The 21,320-nt window shown below is 30.0% G+C and overlaps 1 protein-coding gene across 3 annotated transcripts in view; it reads left to right on the plus strand.

The window, feature by feature from the left end:
• Positions 1 to 398: 398 nt before the first annotated feature.
• LOC136973901 (paired box protein Pax-6-like) overlaps positions 399 to 21,320 on the plus strand; it is a 51,920-nt gene continuing 30,998 nt past the window's right edge. The window contains exons 1-2 of one of the 3 annotated variants that reach the window (XM_067268702.1): positions 399 to 426; positions 11,604 to 11,800. In XM_067268702.1, coding sequence (XP_067124803.1) covers positions 11,788 to 11,800 — 13 coding nt within the window. In that variant the 5' untranslated portion in view covers positions 399 to 426; positions 11,604 to 11,787. Of the gene's footprint in view, positions 427 to 11,603; positions 11,801 to 21,253; positions 21,293 to 21,320 lie in introns of those variants that run through there. The other 2 variants (XM_067268768.1, XM_067268827.1) reach the window with 2 other exon arrangements.

Raw genomic sequence — 21,320 nt, forward strand, 5'->3', positions numbered from 1 at the left:
CTTCGGAGTCCCAGCCCCCTCCACGGTTCTTGTCAATCGGACGGCGTTCTGCCACAAGGGACAACGCTTCATTGGACAGCGAAATTGAAGCGCGGGAACGGATCGATGGTCTGTCGTCATAGCAACTAGGGTTCCCGCCAGCCGGGTACGGGGAAAGGCGGTTACCGTGGGGGGGCGAGAGTTCCTCCTACCATCTCTCGCCAGAGAGACCCGACTGTGGTTTTCATATTTAAGCAGAACACTGGAAGGGCCGGTCCACTGGGAAGCACGTCTCTCTACCTATACCCCGTAGAAACTATCCTAAAAGCCGCGTCACTTGGGGCGAGAAAATGCAAATTAGCCCAGCCATTCGGCGTGAACCAGCTGAGTGAAAGAAAGAGGAGAGAGAGAGAGAGAAAGAGAGAGAGAGAAAAAAAAGTAAAAAAGGTGCGTAAGGAGTTTCGATCATTTTCCTAATCTCCTCCTTTCTAACCGAAAAACTTGTCAGTTACCGTTTCTAATAATAGAAAAAACAAAAAAAGAAAAAAAGAGACACAAGAAAATAGTCTGGTGACGTGCCAAAAATAGAACACCTGATCGCCGACGTGTTTAAACTGGTCGCAGATTTCGTTTCGTTTAAAGTGGGATGTCAGGTGTTACGCACGAAGCGTTTCGGTTACATATGTAGCTTAAATCTTCGGTATTATTATCAATTTGCTCGTTCTCCCTTCCAGTTGTCTCCAAGCTCACTCCTTTTCACCACTCTACCGTCAGCTCGTGCTTGGTTGCGCGTGCTCAGCCGGGTTAAGTTGGCGAGGCGTGTCTCCATCCAGTTGACTAGAATCGGAGGTCATAATGCGCATCACCTCGCCTGGATGGACGAGCAAGCAGGCTCAATTTCGACCCTGGGTAAATCCTCCCGTGTGTGTATGTGTGTGTGTGTGTGTGCGTGTGTGTGTTGACCGAATGAACGCCGGAAGGACGATTTTCTTCAACGAAATAACGAGTCATTTAGCCAGTTGATGCGCAATCGCCTGTGTCCATTCTAACCTGACGTATTAAATGCCGAAGGTGTTACGTTACAACGTGTGTGTGTGTATGTGTGTGCGCGCGTTTAAGGTGTTTGTGTGTTGTATGTGTGTGGTTCTCGCTCACCGTTGGCTTGAGATCGAGAGTGTTAAAAGATCGACTTACTTTGAACGTTGACACGAGTATGCGGTCTTCTATACAACATCCTGGTTCTCTTTTCTTTTTTTTTCTTTCTTCCTCCTCCTCCCTCTAGTAATTTTCGACCCCCGTCTAACTTTTCCACCTGTTCGAAAATTTGAGAATCGCCTGTCAGACAGGAACCATGCTCCGGTGCACTTTAGGAGACGAGAAAGTTTGACACCCCGAAGTAACACGAGAATATTTCTGGTCATCCCGATGTTTTATTATCTTCTCCTTTTGTGTTTCTTTAAAGTATTGGCCTTTAAAAATAAATTGAATACCAAACAACAGATTCTATTGATTCGAAAGATTTTTTTTCTTGTGTGTGTCTGTGTAGCTCGTGCAATTGAATAACTTTATTCAATTTCTATTCTTTGTAATTAATACACTTTCCCGATTATTCAAGCAGAAACATTAGATTTTTCGATTTTTATAAAGTATTTTTCGCATAAAATCAATAAAAATATGTTTATAAATTATTTTATTATGTTTATTAAAGTTTTCCTTAACTATAATTAACAAACCTATACGTAATTGCAATTAAAAAATAAATATATATGTATTATAATTTAAGCTGAAAACTTCATTTTTTAAATCTATTTTTAGTGATAAATGTTCCAATTAAAATGTTTATTTTTATTAACTTATTGTTAAAATAATAAATATTAATTAATCCGAAATTTATTTTTTTTTAAATATTTTAATTATATAATTAATATTTCTTTATTAAAATCCTTATTTAAAAAAATATATATTACATAATTATAAGTCTCTAGATATTTACTTTAAATAAAAAATAATTGTAAACAGGGTTATTTTTTATTAATTTTTTAACATTATTTAGTGCTTTTTTATAGGGAAAAATACTAAAAAATTTAATTAATTATGTATATTTTTTAAATTATATTTTAAATAGTTATATTGATATGATTCATAATATTAATTGAAGCTAAATTAGTAAGTTTATTGAAGTAAATCTTACGATAATTATATTTTAATTCAAATTTTTAGCAATAATAAAAAATTCGTCCGTTTGTTTGTCTGTTCGTACGCGTTTATTTAATATCTTGAACATAATTTGGGATAGAAACGAAGTTTTTACAATAGTTTCGAAGTATAATCTGCACGTAGATACTAAATCAGATGAAGAAATTTAATGGTTCCTACCCAAAAATTTTCGAAAAATTTGAAAATTTAATTGTGATTTTAAATACTTTATTGCATTTTGTAAAAAAATTAATGATTTAATTTTATTTTTTTAATGTTTTCTGCTTTTGAAATTGCTTTTTAAAGATGCGCTCTTTAAAAAAAAACGAATAATTAGTTAAATATATTTTTTTTAAATGTAAATAATTCGCAAACTAAATTAAATAATTAACATTAACAGATTTATTAGAAATTATTTAAGATTAAAATTGTTTTTACTCGATTTTTTTTCCAAAAACTTACGACAGGATCCTCGAAATCTCTTGGTTCAACCTTGCTTTGAGCGTGGATTTATATCTTAAAAGTTTCAATCACGCGATATTCTAGATCTTTATCAAATAGACAGACGGACGGACTAAATACTAAACCATTTAATGCGGCTTATGTTAGTGCTTTGCCTGTCTGTTTGTCTATCTAATCGACAAGATACTGAAAGATTTAATTATGTTTTTTACATTGAATATTCAACGAATATTTCTTTAAAAATTGATTCAAAATTACGTAACAGAATATAGAAATAAATAATTCTATGAATTATAAAGAAAGTAAGCAAGGTTTTAAAGAATTATCTTTAATTATTCTTTTAAATAATCCATTTAAAAAATAATTTTAAAAAAATATTAAGTTTGTATAGAGGACTTTAAAAATAATTAATTACAATTAATTATTTTAAAATTAATTTTAATAATTTATTGAATAAACTTAAGATACTGAATTATTCAAATGAATTTTTTTTTCCATTTTCCGAGAAAAATAAAAAAATTAAAAAATTGTATTTGTTTAAAAAATTCATATTTATTTTATTCAAATTAAATATTTATTTTTAATAATTTAAAATTAATATATTTTTAAAACTTTTTCATGATAAAAATATATTTAAAAAAAAAAATAATAGCATTACCTTAATACTTTTCATTTCATTCACTAGATGGCAGTTTGTTTGTTACGCAGGTTGCCACTTCCAATTATTTTCAAATTTTTTTTTTAAATAAAAAACTTTACGTATTTAAAATGGCGTCTTAAATATATTTAATTATTAAACTAATTACCATTAACGTTAATATAATAATAATTTGATTAGAATTTAGAGAAAATAGAAATAATACACTTAATTGTTTTTGTAGTATTAATGATAATACACCTATAATTTATATTATATTTTAATTTAAATTTACGATTTCAATACTTTACATTACATCATAATAATATTGGCAAACCGTTGTATCGTAGGGTAATTACCGTAATTTATTAGTTTTATTATTATTATTTTTAAAATTTATTAACCACTCTTTAAATCTTATGTATCATAAATTCTGTTGTCGGTTAAATAAAAAAATAATAATAAAAATAACGGGGGAATATATAGGAGCGCGAGATCGCGGAGGCCTCCATATGTCAGAAAATTCTTTTTCACTCCAGTACTCTAGTGACGTCAGAAAAGTATGGGGGTAAACTTCTTTACAACTCGTAGCAGCCTCTCATCGATTGTGTAAGAGAAAAACAATCGCTGCACAACGCGAATTTCTTTTCGTTTTCTGCTCGACTCGCCTTCTGGTCGATTAGCATGTTATTACTTCGCAGGACTGTAGCCATTTCAGAGTTGACACCGTCAAAGAAGATCCAGACTAAACACCATCCCCGTCCCCTCTATTGTACTGCAAATACCTCCATATAATTAGAAAGAAAGAGTGCAATTAAAAAAAAGAGGAGCCAGATAAAGCTCTTTTCTAATTGTTATCTCGGATTTTTTATGTGTATGTTAAAATGCAAGTGCATAGAAGAAAAAAAAAATAGGGAGGGAGAGAGATTAGAAAAAAATATAATTGAAATCTTTAGAATGGATATCACTAAACTCTGGATGGTTGTATTTTTGTTAATTGTCGGTACTTCTTACAAAATATATTCCCGAAAGGGAGAATAGGCAATGTGACGACGGCTGTCAAATGAATGGATAATGTAAACTTGAATAGAAAAAAAAATAATAAAAAAACTAAATAATAATAACCTCAGGACAAAGCGCCGTTTAAAAATAGACTAATAAATTTAACTAATTTATTAAAATTATTTTTAATTGTGTTAAATTTTTGGCAATTATTTTGAGATTTTCTTCAGTCCTTATTGACAATCGAAGAGGCAAGTTCTGTGTTTGCCCTGTATTTAGGATTTAGGACAGTGATTCGAGCTTTGATTAGACTAATTAAAATATTAGAGCTCGATAGCCCGGTTTATGAGAAATAAGTGTAGAAATCCAACAAAGAAACTGAATTAACTCCAAGGTCTTACATATGGATTTCTTCTCGACATTTTATATTTATAACAGAATTGAACACTTTAATGACACTCGTACCATACTTTTACAGCTTCTAATTTACAAGATCGGGGTAAGGATATTGTGTTTCATCTCTCTTCTCCGTATCATCCGGAATAAAATCCAAGACGATTTTTTTTCTTATTTAAATTGGTTTCGGGGTTGGAATTTTGTAAACTGTAACAAGGACTACGAGAGGAATTTGATACGGTGTCCATTTTACCGATGACGACATTGAAAGCATTTTCAGTTAATTGCATCCCGTTACTTGAAGCCTCTTGTCATAACAGCTTTGTACTCGCAAAAGGAAGGAAAATTCCGTAATCCGTACATCAATACAACATCATCAAGTCAACCACTTAAGACTATCGGAGATCCATGCTAAGAGGTGATTAATAACATTGTGTGTCGGGGGTTTAGTATTTTCTGTGTCGTTATTTCCGAGGTTAGATTGGATGGAGGACCTGTGGCCGTTCTTCCAATTAATTTGCTAGTCTTTTTCTTCCTAGGTGGCTTCCTCCCTTTTTTTTCCTTCTATTCTTCAGTTTTGTCGGTCTCTCTTTAACGCACCAAATGCTTATTGACGTTCTTGCAGAAGCGTTCTTGCGGAAGATTTTTGAATGTGTGTTGATCCCCGGTGCATCGTGAATAATGAGGTGTGAAAGGTAGAAACCATCATTCGTTTAACTCGTCTCGGGCGAATCCATTATTTTTTAATTCTATATCTACTATTTATTTATCGATTATCGGGATAATTATTAAATTCTTTTACGTCACTCCGGCTCAAACCCTCGCTCGTTTACTGTTTGTATGGCTTAAGAACGGTTAAGTAAGCTCTATAATTCGGATTTAAAGGTAAATAAATATACGATTAAGAAATTTTAAAGGGTGTCAACCAAAAATTAGTCAACCAGAGGTAATCGATGAAGCTTCTGCGCGTGCTGTTAACAACACAGTTTGTGTAACGAACTCTTACATTAAAACAGCGTTAGAAATTAAATAGGAAAAAGTTAACTCATTTTTGGCCAGACTATATAATCATTGATCTTATTCCTTTAATTAACAGGCTTAATACCGTTAATAATCTTTATAACCGTTTAGAGCAGGAGGGACGAATCCATGACGTAACAAGAAATGTATTTTATAAAAAAAATAAAATGGAATAAATAATATTTTGTATACGGGAAAAAAGAAGAAATGTTACAGAATTATCGGGTGATTCGAAGTATGTTCTTGTGTTTACTTTAAATCCAATCCGCAGAGACACGATTTCAGGAATCGACAATAGAAGAGTACATACTTCTCGCTAACTTGACAGTAGATTATCATTGAGTCTTTCCCGCGAACATCAATGGCTAAGAGGATTATAAAAAGTTGTACAGACCAACACTAGTGATTTCGGAGCATATTCTGGGCGACACTTTCTATACCCCGGTCTTCTCTGTCCTATTACTGACAGACGTTAGAGGATGAGGTAGAGATAAAGACCCGGTTTCCCAGTTCTGACTTCTTTAGCGACATCCAGAATAGGGAAGCTTCAGGCAATACGTTCCGCTCTTCTTGAAGTCGGTACTTTTTGATGTTTTTAAGTCGACTATGTGTTTGAAGTCAGGCGATTTTCTACTAGAGAAGCTTGTTTCTCTCCCCCCTTCCACCCGATGTATGCAGAAAGGAATTCGTGCCATTCTTTTCATTTCTATAAATCCGCTAGAAAAATATATTCTATACAACGAGACCCTGTTGTGTTTACTGTACTTTCCTCCCTTAACAGGTTATTTTCTTTAAAACGGGCTTACCCTTTAATAATGCTTTTTTTAATAAGTAAATTTTCATAATCAGCTGATGTATAAACGATCCTACAGTAAGCTAATTCAATTATAAGGTTAAATATTATTTAAAAACGTAATTAACACCCTATAGGTACGTTTTATTATGTTTTCCTTGAAAAATTTTGCCTTAAAATACGGTAATTTCATTACCTCTTTCTCCTGTTTTCTGTGTTATTAGCTCGTGTTTAAAGCCTAAATTAGGATTTAAATATAAGATAATTATACAAATCTACGTAAAATGTATAATTTAGTTTATATTATAAAACCTGAATAATTTTAGAATAAGTTATATTTAAAATATAATAAGGTTATTCTCCGAACCTCAGCTGGCTGGAGTCGTCAACATGACTTTACTACAAAAATAACCTTAATAAATTTAAATCGAAGATTAAATAATAATAGGAACTCTCGAAATTAATTCAAACATAACCTGTTATATTTTATTTTTAATATAATTTGCTAAGATGGATAAAAATGTATGAGAGAGGAATTAAAAATTAAAAAACATAGTATAAGCTGTTTTAAATCTATCACTTGTTTGTTATATCCTATAAATTTCTTAATATTTAATTTTGTTTAAAGTTCCTGTAGAAATTCGAAATTCAATTCAAAAAATAAGATTTAAGTACAAAAAAATCCGAAATATTTCGAATTAAATGTCAAATTGGCATAAAAAGACTTGATTTCTGGTTGAAGTTCTACAAATCTTTAAAAATTGAAGTAGGACTTTAAGAAATTGGAAAAAAACTGACGTAGGACTTGAAAAAATATGCTGTAAAGAACATATTTTTCAGGTCCTACGTCAATTTTTCGAAGTCCTACTTCAAATTTAAAGCCTATTTGTAATATTAAACATACTTAAACCCGAGTTTAATTATATTAAAACATAATATAAATTTAAATACACAAAGAAATTCCTTAATTCTATTAGGCCTATACGTAGATTAATTCATACTCTGTCCCTAAAGTAAATGATCTAATCTTATCTTCTGTAAGGAAATTAATAATCTGTAATTCGTTGAGTATACAGAAATTATAAGTTATAAGCTAAATTATTACGTTTTAAGATTGCTATTCCACTCCCGAGCTCTTTAAATTATAAGGTCTTTAAGATTTTCAGCATTACTTCTTTAAACTTTCAGCGTAACTAATAGAAGAAATTTGTTTTTGATCGAACCGCACCAACCTACACACGTGTTGCGAGTTACACGCCACGTCTAAGAGAAGAATATTCTTATGGGTGACATTCTTACAAAAACGGGACATTTCTCACGCTTGTTGTGGATGCTAGCAAAAGTGTAGCTTGGCCGAAAACTCGGGAGTGACTTTCCTTTTTCCTACTATTTTCCAATAGATAGACGTCTCTATTCTCGGCTTTTACGGTCTTGTAGTTGGGGTCTAGGCTATTCAATCGCCCCTATTTTTCCACAGACGTGATGGCTAGGTGGCTTTTTGTGCCCACTTTGCCATTCACCACGAAACAGAACAGATGGCTTCTTGGGTCAAAGCCACATCTGCATTGTAGTTTACTCTGTCCTCCTTATTTTCAACCGTTTCGTTTAAAAGCTAAAGAATTTGATTTGACAATTTCATTAATCTTTGACGGCAAACCTTGTCCTCCCTTTTTTTCCCCTTTCCTTCTGTATAAATGATTTATTGAAAGTAAATAATTCGAAAACTGCCGACGTGTTTTGTTAAGTGTAATTTAAGTTTTAATTTTAATAGTTAAAATATGAATATGATTTAATGATAATCATAATATAAATTGAATTAATTTATAATTTGTAATTCATAAAATTCCTATTTTCTCTTAGGAGAGAAAGCGATTTATATTATCTAATTATAGAAATAAGGCTATGAAAATAAGCTCCATTACTCTTATTTTTATTAATATTTTCAATAATTTCAACCTAATTTTAAATATTTAGGCCTATATATAAATGTAAATCTAATTTTTTAAATAAATCGACCAATCATAATTTCCGTCTTAAAAAATCATTTTATAACACAACTAATAAACTTCACTCCCTCATAAAAATCAAGGCCCAGAAGTACAAACACTTTAAAGATTTGTATTATTTTTGTTTTTTCAGCTGAGATATCGTAGGAGTGTATTAAATTCAACATTCTACTCACGTAAAGGTGAGTTTAGAATTTGCACGTGCATTAGCGAAGTTGTTCTTGGAACCGGTAGATAAAGTTTGATATGACAACGTTACTCTATAGTTTCAAATCTCAGATGTTGGGTAATTCCTGTTTAATTTCATAGACGTAGATAGAATTTTTAGAATTTCCAATTTCATATAATTTTTTATCGCCTCTCCCAGCTTATAGGTCATAGTTAATGGCTTGAATTTATCCAAAAAAACCTTATTTTTTAAAGGAATTTACCTTAAAAAATCGCTTAAAATTATCTATATTTATTATACTGTGTGAAGAAACTATCATTTTATATTTTATTTAATTAATTAAAATGTTAAGGATGATGAGGATGAGAAAATTGAGCAAAAGTTTAACATTTTTGATTGATTTTAACAGGTTTTCAATTAATTTCAATTAAGTTTTATCATATTAACTAACTCAGTTTTAGAAATTGTATATTGATAGCTTATTTAAAATTTCTTAGACTTGTTGTGACTCTAAGCTATAATATATAACAGGCCTTTCTCTTCCACTAAATGATGATATAGGTAAAAATGTGAGGATCTAAACTATAGACTCATAACACGAGGCCCTAAACTGCAGCTTATGTACTGTATAAATCCATATTTTATTTCGTGGATTTAATAGCTAATCCATATATCCTTCTGTTATATTGAAAAATAAGAATTTAAAATAAGTTTTTATCACAATAAATGCATATTGTTGACACCACTAGATGAAGTTAGTGAGAGTATTGAACATATGCTTAGCTACATATTGTGGATCCATAAATTATCTTATAAAGTACTTAATGTTTTTTTTTTTTTTTTACTTTTTACTAAATTTTATTTGATGGATCCACTAAATAATCTACAAATCATCCAATAGAAATGCAATTTGCATATATCTACGTCACATTTCTTATCCCAACTGTGTTTAACCACACTATTTTTATATTTGGTGAATGCAATAAATAAATAGACATTCAAAATGATAAAATAAATATATCCTATAAGCAGAATTTATACATCAAACTATGAATTAACAGCAATGCAATTTTATTCATGCGACTATAATCAATTCTACTTTATTTAAGGTTACAGCTTTACTTCACCGGTTTCATTTGTTAAAATTTCGTCTAAAAATCTTAAATTTCAAGCGGAGTTTATTTGGAATTTGATTTTATATCGCGCATAAAGTGATGCAATAAAAATTTCCCCATCAAAAAAGCATTTACGACGAAAATAAGAAGGGAAAGAAGTACTTAGTATTCGATGCATAATGGGATCAGTCGTTTTGTAAAAAGAAAAAAAAAATCATATCTACATCACTCCAAAAAAAAAAGAAATAATAATAATGCATCGAAAAATATTGCTCAGACTATTTGGATTTGAAAATTACTGATCAGAAGATGAGCAAAGGACAATTCCAAGGACCATCTCATTGGCTTATCTATTGTGCCTCATTGCCCAACGACCGATAAGAAGAGCACAACAGAGCATGTGCGATGACACGCGGGAGGTCGTGACTAGCAGATCGATTAGGTGTGGGAAAGATACAGAAAACTTCAAAAAATAGGACACAATCAAATATTATATATATATATATATATATTTATATAACGCCATTAAATACGAGCAAACACACTACAGCACTTACTCCAACTCTTAAACGAGTCTTTTATATATAATGCATCTCCCCAATTATTTATATATAATTAAAAATAAGGTATATCGTGATATACATGAATGGTAGTAGTCACTTCACAGCTTCATCCAATCATAATAGATACGTCAAAAGTTTGAGAACGAGATACAGCATCGAGTTACATCCAGCTAACTCTCTTAGGGGTCCACGAGGTAGACTCCAAACAAATTCGCTACGGTCGGCTGACGTCAACCAGATCCTTTTGTCAACTGAGCACGTGCAGTCAGTCGATCCGTCTGAACGGACGTGAGCTTTTTCACGCCGACGTCCGATCGCACGTGCGACGGTGATTTCTCACAGAACTTGTACAAATGGCTTCTGCACCCATTCATGAAAACAGATCTTCGCTAAGGTAAATTATATAGTGGTATAAGGTATAAGGTGTGTCCTTCGTACGAAAATTCTCGAATCATTATTTCCATTGTAGAAAAAACACGAATACACCACTTGAAATGGATCTGCATCCATTCAGATTATGAAAAAAAAATACAATGGAAAATTATGTTGTGTTTCATTGCAGATCTTCTCATTGCAGACCTTCACAGACCTTACTTAAACGTGTTTAAGTTTTAATGCGAATTTGAAATTATTTACCTTTATAAAACGCTTAAAACATCAGGGAAAACAGCTTTAATATCCTAATAAATAAGAGCTAAAAATAGTAGTGTTTAACAGGAGAAAGGGCAGGCTGAATGTACTCGATGACAAGAGAAAATGACAGAATTATAATCAATGACCTGATGTCAAAATCCATCAATCTTTTCAATGTTTAGTATAAAGTTGGGGAAAGTTTCATCTAAAATATCATTAATTTTACTTTATAAGGCATGTGTTACAATTTATTATATTCTCGAGAGGATGATATCGGTAAAACTAAACAAGGTTAAACATAATTTAAGCGCGCGCTGGCTGATAAACCTCACAAAAACCGGATTTTTTTTAACGCTTTAATGGCTGTTTACATAAATATTTATAGAAAATAATCGAATTTCATGCTGTTTTACACCACTTAAAAGTGTTTTATATACTTTAAACTTAATTATAATCTATAATTTATTGTATATTATATGTTAAGTGCATGATAATAAAATTAAATTTGTAAAGGAATTAACGCGTTTAGATAAATTTTAACTTATAAAAAAGTGTTTTTAATATTATAATAGAATTATAAATGAGGTTTTAACTGTATAAAAGTCTATAAGAAACTGTTTTATTTCTTTTAGGGATCAGCAAAAAACAATAAAAAAATAAAAAGTAAGGAAAATTGCATTAGAGTTTTGCTCTAATATTAGAAGGATCCTGCTTCACTAGTCCAAAAAAACTTCATTTTTTGCTATTTTTTTGATAAAAAGAAAAAAATTAGTCACGGGAAATAGAGATTTAAGAGAAGTCCTAACGGACGAGACGATGCCTCATAAAGGTAAGATTTTATCAATAATTTATTAATTTAATTTGATATTAAATAAAATTTATAAAATTTACATATTATTAGTTATAAATTTATATTTTCTAAGTGTTTATTATTAATTAAATTGGAACAATCAATGATTTGAAATAAGCCAAACTCATCACATTGTAAGGCGTGTCTTACAATCAATGTCTTAAATCATTTTTTAAAATAAATTTTTATATGTTATAAATAAGTTATAAATAATATAAAGTTATAGTATTTAGTAAATTTAATATATTTTACGGGAAAATAAGCTTGTGAATATAATTAAGAAAGTATAGAAGGTGCTTATATGAATCGAAATGAAAGTGACCTATCATATTGTAGGCTCTTTAAATTACGATTTTAAACGTTTTATATACATTTTATATAATATAAATAATAAAAAAATCATAATAAATTTAGCAAATTTAGTATATTTTACGGGAAAATAAGCTTGCGAATATAATTAAGAAAGTATAAAAGGTGCCTTTATGAATGGAAATAAAAAGAGACATTTACAATTTTAAACGCTTTATATACATTTTATATAATATAAGCAATAAAAAAAACACAATATATTTTATAAATTTAATAAAATTTACGGCAAAACAAGCGTATTAATATAAGAAAATAGCCGGGAAAGCACAGAAGGTTGCCTATATTGTAGCAGCTGTCAGTGGCAGCCAATTGACAAGGCGGAGTCTAAAAGAGGAAATCCAGTTAGGATATAGTAAACGAATATTGTCAAATAAGTGATATACCTTCTCACTGTGTTGTAGATCTCAGTAACTTTTGTGTCTCCAGGCGTCCGTCATTGTGTGGGGATTAACAACGTTTTACACAGCCAGGGCTTTTGCTAGCTGCATATGCAGGAAGATGAAGACTTACCGATGCCATATCAACTTTTTCCTATGTTTGTATAATCACGTATGGCGAACTAAATCAAGTTTACTGATCGAAAATTGGATTGATACGTCTACAGATTTAATGTGTTTTAACTAATCGTTTTTTATTTTTTTTTTATATTTAATTAGCTTAAACAGTTTCATTTGCATTCGACTGTACAGCACCTTTGCTTTTGTTCGCTCTAAAATTATATTAATTACGCTTTAATTTTAATTTACAGACTTAAATTTCATTAAAAATTATAATCAGTTTTATATCATATACTGGTTTAAATTAATAGATATATTTTTGTTCATTAATTTGAACCAATATTTGTTAATTAAAATAATACAAAGTAAATATTCCCCTCGGATAAAGTTTCGGTTATTCATAAATAAATTAATTACAAAAGAATAATATTAAATTAAAAAATGATTTATTTTATTTGTTTTTTATTTTTATATTAAAAAAAATAAATATATATTATGAAAGGAAAGACTTATCAAAACAAAATAAGGTTAGAAGATTAGTTTTCAGTATCTACAATCAAGAGAAAATGAAGTTTTCGGTTGCTGAATTTAAACAATTCCTTCTAAAACCGATAGAGAATATCTTCAATCCAAAATAGGGAGACGTTTCGTGCAACGTTTTAATTAGGTTGCACTTGTCCCTTGGGGAAAAACCGTCTTCCATCTGAAACCGTATCTACTTACAATAGAAACAATCCATAGGAGGATGCAACACCCCAAAACGTGTGTATCCCTACCGACTATTGTCATCCCAGAGGATTACTGTCTGCTACTAAAGACAGCCAACTCTCAGCACGTGTGGCTATAGAGTGGGGTAAATGATCGCCCATTGTACAACACAAACCTCTGAATTCATTCCCCCCTTCGGCCACATAATAACTTGTCTCCATATCTTTATTAAATCAGATGGTTGGCGGTACGAAAAGAGGAACCGATTTTCCTGAAAGTTGTTTAATTAATTCTCTGCTTCCGGAGGGGAGAGGGCAATGGGGGAAAGAATCGATGCACTTAGTCACTTTTGGCAGTCCAGTCCGATGACTAAGATGATATTCCACAAAAGATACGCTATCTTCCAGTTCCTATTGTGCACTAAGAGATATTACAAAAATAAAATTCATTCTAATAATAATGAATGTTTTCCAAGTCTCTAAGCGCATTATATACATATATACAGAAAAAAATACACCATTCAGATTAAATTTATAGTTTAATGACGTAGAAAGTTATATTTTTAAAGTGTTTATAAGCAATATTCTATTATGGAGGGGTAGTTTTTTCGTGTAGATGGATAACCCCCCTTATAATAGAAGTAATATCAAAGGATGGTGGCTCTAAAACTCTATGAAATTTCAGTACCATGTCACATATCCTAGAAAAGAAATATCGTGAAATTTATACCAAAAGTATTCGACATGGAATGGTCCTAGTGCGTCAGCGATATCTAACTCACCCTCTACTCCCTCTGATGCGCTATTGGACGACTAGGAAGAAGGTATGCGATCGAGATGGCTCTTGTCCAACTGACTGGAAAGAAGTATCCTCTTTGTGCATTAGGATTGCAATGCGGACCTGTAGATCCCAGGAACAGCTATTTTTATATATATTATGTCGAGATTGAATCGTAAATTTCAAACTGCGCGCGCATTAATATAATTCAGCGCTTAAAAAACTTCAGCATCCCCCTTCTTCTTTGTAATATAACTCTTTACGATCTTCTAAAAATCGATATATTTTCTGGATTAGAATATTACGAAAATGCTGAATTGATAAATAAAAAGTAAACTTTTATAGTAAATTAATATCAGCTTTATTTATTTAAGGAAGAGGAAGAAGAAGTTAAAGGATATTTTCTATGTTAATGAAGAAAATTAGTTAAAATTTAAATTTTTTTCGCCTTAAAAAATTTAATTTTCAGTTTTAATCGGGAGTTTTTTAAATTAGAATACATTTAAACTTGATTTTTACAAAATTAAAATACGTTATAGCTCGGTTAGATGAAGCTTTAGAGTTGTTTGTTTATTTATCAATTTAATAACTTTAGATATAGAATTAATTTCGTAAGAAATTAAGAGTAGAAATATCATAAAAATTAATAAAATTATGCTAAATTTTATTTAAAAAATTAATTATATTGACTGGAGATATTCCCTTAAAATTATGAATATTTAATTATAAAATATGCGGTAAAATACAAAGAAAAAAAGAGAGAGAAAAAAGAATAGTTAGCTGTATAAAATTTGATATATTTTTATTTTAGACTATTTATTCAAAATGAAGAATTGTTGAAATTACAAAGTGGCAAAGATGAAAGGGAAAAAATCCAGTCGATAAAGAATGAAATGGATAGTGAGTATACAAAGAAATCATTTAATAAAATTAATTTGGGAGTGGGTCTTCAGTTAAATTCTCATTTTATATAAAATTTTAAAGCAAATATATCTTTTTTTAGCAATAGAAAATGCCTTAATAATTAATTTTCTTTATATAAAAAAAAAAGAGAGAGAGATATCAATTTTGTTAGATTTTCTACTAAAAACACAGGTGGTCAGATTACCCACAAAGGCCCCAAGACTTAGATTCTTTACTGTTATCCATTGGAGCATCCGAACCCTCTCATGTTACTTCTTTTGGGATCTTCGATGGGAGATCCTGATATTCTCCCAGTTTTAGCTGTGGCAGGTGCCTCGGGGAAAGCAAACTTTAGCCTTTTAAGACAGGTGCTGCCGATATTTAAGGGAATAGAAACCAGATTCTATAATGTTGAAATATAAGAAGGTTAGTTCAATTTACTATAAGAAGAAAAAGAGGATATAAAAGATTTTCCGTGAATACAGGAAAGAAAAACACAAACTGTTCCGAGATCTTGTATTTCTTAGAAAATATTAAAATCATTAAATGAAATTTGGCATTGGAACATCGTTCTCCTATATATATCCTAAATTTACTAATTAAATCTGTATTGTACTGTACTGTACTGTACATATGTAAAGTATGATATGCACAACATTCTTAAGTTGTGTGTATGAAGCTTTAAGCATATATATGCATAATAAATTCATTTGTAAACTTTAAAAATTGTATTCGTTGCATTAAGAAAGAACTAAACTATTGTCTAAATCTTAGCAAAGTACAGTACATAAGCCGCATGCAACTCAAAGAGAGGAATAAGATTTAAACAGAGGAAGATATCTTTGCTCACCAGAAATACTATAAACACGTGTTTTAAAGCGTGGGTTCGGTCCCACACGGCCACAGTTTCGTTTAGTGAATTTCTTTCTACACGAAGCTACCTACTGTACATTAATATAAAAAATATATTGTTATTATTACTAGTTGCTAGAGCCTACTTAATGATACAGGCTGAAGAAGGGAAGAGATTGAGGCGACAAGAAAGAGGGTTAAAAAAATATAATAAAAATCATATTTTTATATTTATAGACCATTTTAACATTATGCAAGACATTTAATTAATAAAATTATAATAAACTGCACATTGTCTTCATGCGCATTATTTAACTTAATAGTCCCTACAGTAAGTTGATTTTATTCTAATTTATTAAAAGTTTACCTTTATATTAGCATAATTTAATTGGAAAGTATATTTAGTATTTAATAAAATAAATTTATTTAGTAACAGTTAAACAATTTAGTAAAATAAAATGTATTTTCACCTTATTTATTTATAATTTTGATACAACCTTTCTTATTTATTTAATACGAGTAAACGAATTTCGAATTCATAGTCTTGTCAGAAGAATAAACGCTTCTATTTTGATATTTATTTATAATTATATTTATAAATATAAATTATTCTTTCGACTTAAGGCAATTTAAAAATGATGTCCAAATTTGGCATCACTAGATAAAGGTTATTTTGTTTGATAATTTTTTGAAAGTTTAATGAAAATTTACATCAGCAAATACTTTTTATCGTTTAAAAATATAATTAAGGCAGTAAATTTTAATATATTTTCAATGTTTAGACTATGTTTTATTATCAATTTTACTATTTACTTATGTTTATTTGTTCTCATTTCTTCCTCAGTTAACCATATTTAATTGTTGTTAATTTCCCGAAGGCAACTCACAAATAAATTTTAACCTATTTTTAATTAATAATTTCACTGTATTTTTGTTTATTTTAGCATAAATATTTCATTAAAACTTTTCCTTTATTTAATAAATCCAGCTTGAAACTTCCGAATGAAACAGCTTGAAAACTTCATCAATCTGTTATGCTGAAAACTAAAATCTGCAGGCACTTAATTTGAATCAATTAATATTATTTTCATTACTAAGAGTATAATTTTACTAGATTTCAGGCAATAAAAAAACCCACTATATTTCAATTTTTGTGGATTTCAGGCTCTAAAAAAGAACTACATTTCAAGTTTAGTAGATTTCAGGCTCTGAAAGAAATACTAAATTTCAATTTTAGTGGATTTCAGGTTTTAAAAAGACTACTATATTTCAATTTTGACCTTCAGGATCTGACAAAACTACTACGTTTCACTTACTTTCTGCCGGATTATTGGTATTAAGAACTTTATTTTTTCAACTTAGTTGACAATTTCTGAATATTGTATTCAAAAATCCACTAAACTAAATAATGTTTATTGGCTGCTTGCCCGTTTTCTAATAGCAAAAGTTTGATATCTGTTCCGTTAATGTAATCACTGTAGTGTGCCTAAGCGAAAGCACTTTATCCTTCAAAAAATGTGATGTAAACAGCACATTATTTGTATAGGAAAAAAGTTAAGCATAACACTCATATTATTAAAATCTTAACGTTAACTTATTCTATAGAATATTTTTCATTTTTTCGTTTCTTTTGAATTTCTAAAAAATATTATCCACTACTTTCAGAATCGTAGGATATATTCAGATGTTGTAAAGTTCGCTCATTTTCATTGTTAAGCAATGTAGCGTTATTCGATTTTGTTGATAGTCAACCCCGACCTGTTCAATGTCTGTTGATACCGCTTATTAATGATCTTAGAGAATGGATCACTGCTCCAAGCAAGTTAATGCAGCTACCGGGACAATGATTTGCTAGTTCTTTGCTGTAATATCACCAAGATCATCATCATCTCAAATACTAAAATGCATTCTATTTTCGAAAAAAATGACGAAATTATATTGTGTAAAAGTTATTTTTGTAGAATAACTTTACTTATTGAATTTATGAACTAATTTTTTTTACCGATTTTACGATCTAAACTGGAGCAAAAAACTCATTTTCTTTACAAAATTTCCCTGTGATTTACTGCCATTTTTGATAGAATTTTTATATAAATGTATCGATGATAATGCTTCCGTGTGAATTTAAATTATGTTAATTCTTTGTGCCTCTATGTCCTTAAATGTTTCAATTTTGTTTATATATTATCCATGTAGATCTTGTTTATAAATAAGACTTGTGTATTTTGTCTTATTTTTGACTAAGTTTACTTCCTTTTGCTAATTCGAAACTACACTAGTATAATAAGTCCTATTTATAAACAAGGTATACGTGGATAATATATAAACAAAATGTAAATAATATTATTCACGTGTTCGACTACAATTATATAAATAAAACACTACAGAAGCAATTTTATTCGGTTAAATTTAACGAATCTCAAAGGCCTACTTACACCAACTGATCTAGTATTTCGGGCAGATTATCTAGACTTTATCCTATTATTTTTTTTATGGAACAGGTATTAAAATACAGAATAATCTTTAAAATAGACAATTTTCGTTAATTAAATTAAAGATCTTGATACTTCCCTACGCTATTAACGAAATTGAAACTCCAATTATCGTAGCAATATAGAGCTAACCGATTGAACAATTTGGTAGTCCACAATTAACAGAGGTAGTCGGATCATCAACAAGAGAATCCTAATTCGAGGGAAAGACCTACATCCTGACATTGACAAAACAGTGACACCAACATTAGTCGACATCGTCACCCCGTCAAGGACTGCCACTCAAGCTAACAAGAGAAGGAGAGTTCATTCTGTACTCTGCTGAATATTTATAACAAGACTCACACTAACACAGAATACTACAGTCGACTGCTTCTACACACACTGACAGCTCTGTTGATTGTTGACGGCGTTGCTTGCTTCCTCTCATTTTCTAGCAGTTCCTAATTTCTAGGCTTTATCTATCTCTAGAAGAATTTTCAAAAATTCTGGTTCAAAAATTTAATAAATTTTAAGTGAAATTCGCGAGTGATTTATTAAATTTTTTAAAAGAAATCATATATTATATATTCTACGGTTTTTTTCCACCGTTCAACAGAAAATTTTTGCTGCTCCAGTCAATCAACACGTGGATAATCTTTTGTTTCGGCAACAGTTTTTGGAAGAAATCAGTTTTATTTTTTTATTTTTTATTTTTAATATGCAGGCTTTTATGAATTCGTTCTTTAAAAATTTCTTTAAAGTCAACTCTTTACGTTTTTTTTTCTTTTTTTTTTATTAAATCAAAGTTATATTTCTGAACGCAAATTGCTTAAAAATGATCTTTATTTTCAAATTTTATCCTCCAAGATCAAACAAAACAAACGAAGATTTACGAGTCTACTTGTATTTTTTTGTTTTTCTTTCTTTAAAGCTAAGTTAAATCTTTGATAATGAATTAAATTCAATAAAAAACCTGTTTCATTATTAAAAATTTAAGTTTTTTAGAGCCAATTCATAATTTATTATATGATTTTTTTAAATTCGTGTTTCCTCCTTACCACTCCGATTCTAAGACGAATAGAGCAGAAGAATTCTGTTGAATGACTCAAAATTCTGCGTTATAATCACAGATTGTCTTGACAATTTCCATTGTTTAAATTGTTTTATTAGCTCTTTTCATTATAAACACCCTTCTGCAACCTTATCTTTTGAAGGTAAGGAATTCACAAAGCCTAAACTTAACCAACTTCTATCAGACTTAAACAGACTGATACGTTGGTTTGATGAGGATAATGGTTAATAACTTTTGCCCTTTAGATAATCGCAGAAGCCTTATACACATAGATGAATGCGTTTATATATTCTCTCCAACGGCTTCTCCTAAAGATTCAATGCAATCTTCAAGGGTAATGAGACCAACTGTTCTGCTGTTCTTCAGTCCCCAATGTAATCATGTAATTGCTGGACGTACTGAATCCTTAATGGTATTAGTTATCTACATTTCTATCCCGGTGAGTGACTTGCAAATCTATTGGAACCCTTAGGACTAGTCCATTAACGATCGGAATCAAATTAAACTCCTTATCTCACTTTAAAAAACTGTATGAATATCTTAATATTAATTGTAATTAATTTAAGGACGTTAACTTTAATTCTATTTAATAACTTATTTACAAGATGTAATTCTAATTCTAAATTAGGCTCTCTAATTTAATTGCGGGTCTGTTTATATTGAATATAGCCTATATTTATAAATTATTCAGGAATTGGGTTGTTTTATTGATGTGAAGAAAGTAGATTATGTACTGTACAGTACTTTGATACGTAATTTCATTCGCTGTTTAATGAAAAACTCGGCCTACTTATCGAAATTATCGTTGTTAAGTGAGATATATATGATAAAAAGAATTAAATAAAACTAATTATTTTTCATTATATAATTATCTTGGAAAAATATTAGAGCTTATTCTAAACGGGAATCGAACTCGAATAATTCTAGTTAATGCTTAATTAAGATCAGCGAAAATTATATTTAACGCAATATTTATAACAAAATATATTAATTTAATTAAAATTATTCGAATAAAATAAGCACATTAAAACAATAAGCCGTTAAGAGAGAAAATAAAAATATAATTTCACATCTACTTCCATTAATTTCAGGATAAATACAGGCTTTGAAATTTCAATAATTAAGTCGAAAATTAATGTATATTTAGATTAAAATTAATAGAAATAAAGTGACAAATGAAAGAAATATTGTCTAAAGCCACGTGTTAGACTTTAATAGACTTAGAATTTGATGCCATTTTCTGATTATCTCAACTATTAAAAATATAAATAAATTAATTTAATTTTAAAGTATAATTAATCTATAATTAAAGAATGGTTCTATAACAAGATCGGCATTAATTAGAATATAGATAAAACACCGTTTGATTGACGTAACAACATTCAAATCCAACACTTTATACATTAATATAAAGGGGGAGAAACAACAATTGATAAGAGAAATAACCAATAGGTAATAATATATTATTTAAAAAGTTTATTTACAAACACGTTTAAGGATTTACAAAGCGCAATCAAGCAAACCAAAGCATTGAAGTGTGGTACAGAGGAAGAAGAAGAAGGAAGAAAAGAAAAAAAAAAATGTCTTGATTTCCTAGAACCGCCCATAATGTGGCGCGCTGACGCCCTATTGGTTATTAGATAGTCCAATAGAAAAGCTTCCGGCAGCAACACCACCGACAATTTCTGCAGGCGAATCAGGCAACGAATGGTCGGACTGTTCCAACAAACTCTATCACCCATTCTGAGATTGCCGAATATCTTGTCATCGGTGCAGCGAACGAGTTGGAAGGAGATATCTGCCCACATGTATGGTACCGGTAAATTTTCGCCTTGCATGCATATTTT

This window comes from Centruroides vittatus, unplaced genomic scaffold, assembly GCF_030686945.1.
Source record: "Centruroides vittatus isolate TY-2023 unplaced genomic scaffold, ASM3068694v2 contig_10, whole genome shotgun sequence".
Classification (NCBI taxonomy): domain Eukaryota; kingdom Metazoa; phylum Arthropoda; class Arachnida; order Scorpiones; family Buthidae; genus Centruroides; species Centruroides vittatus.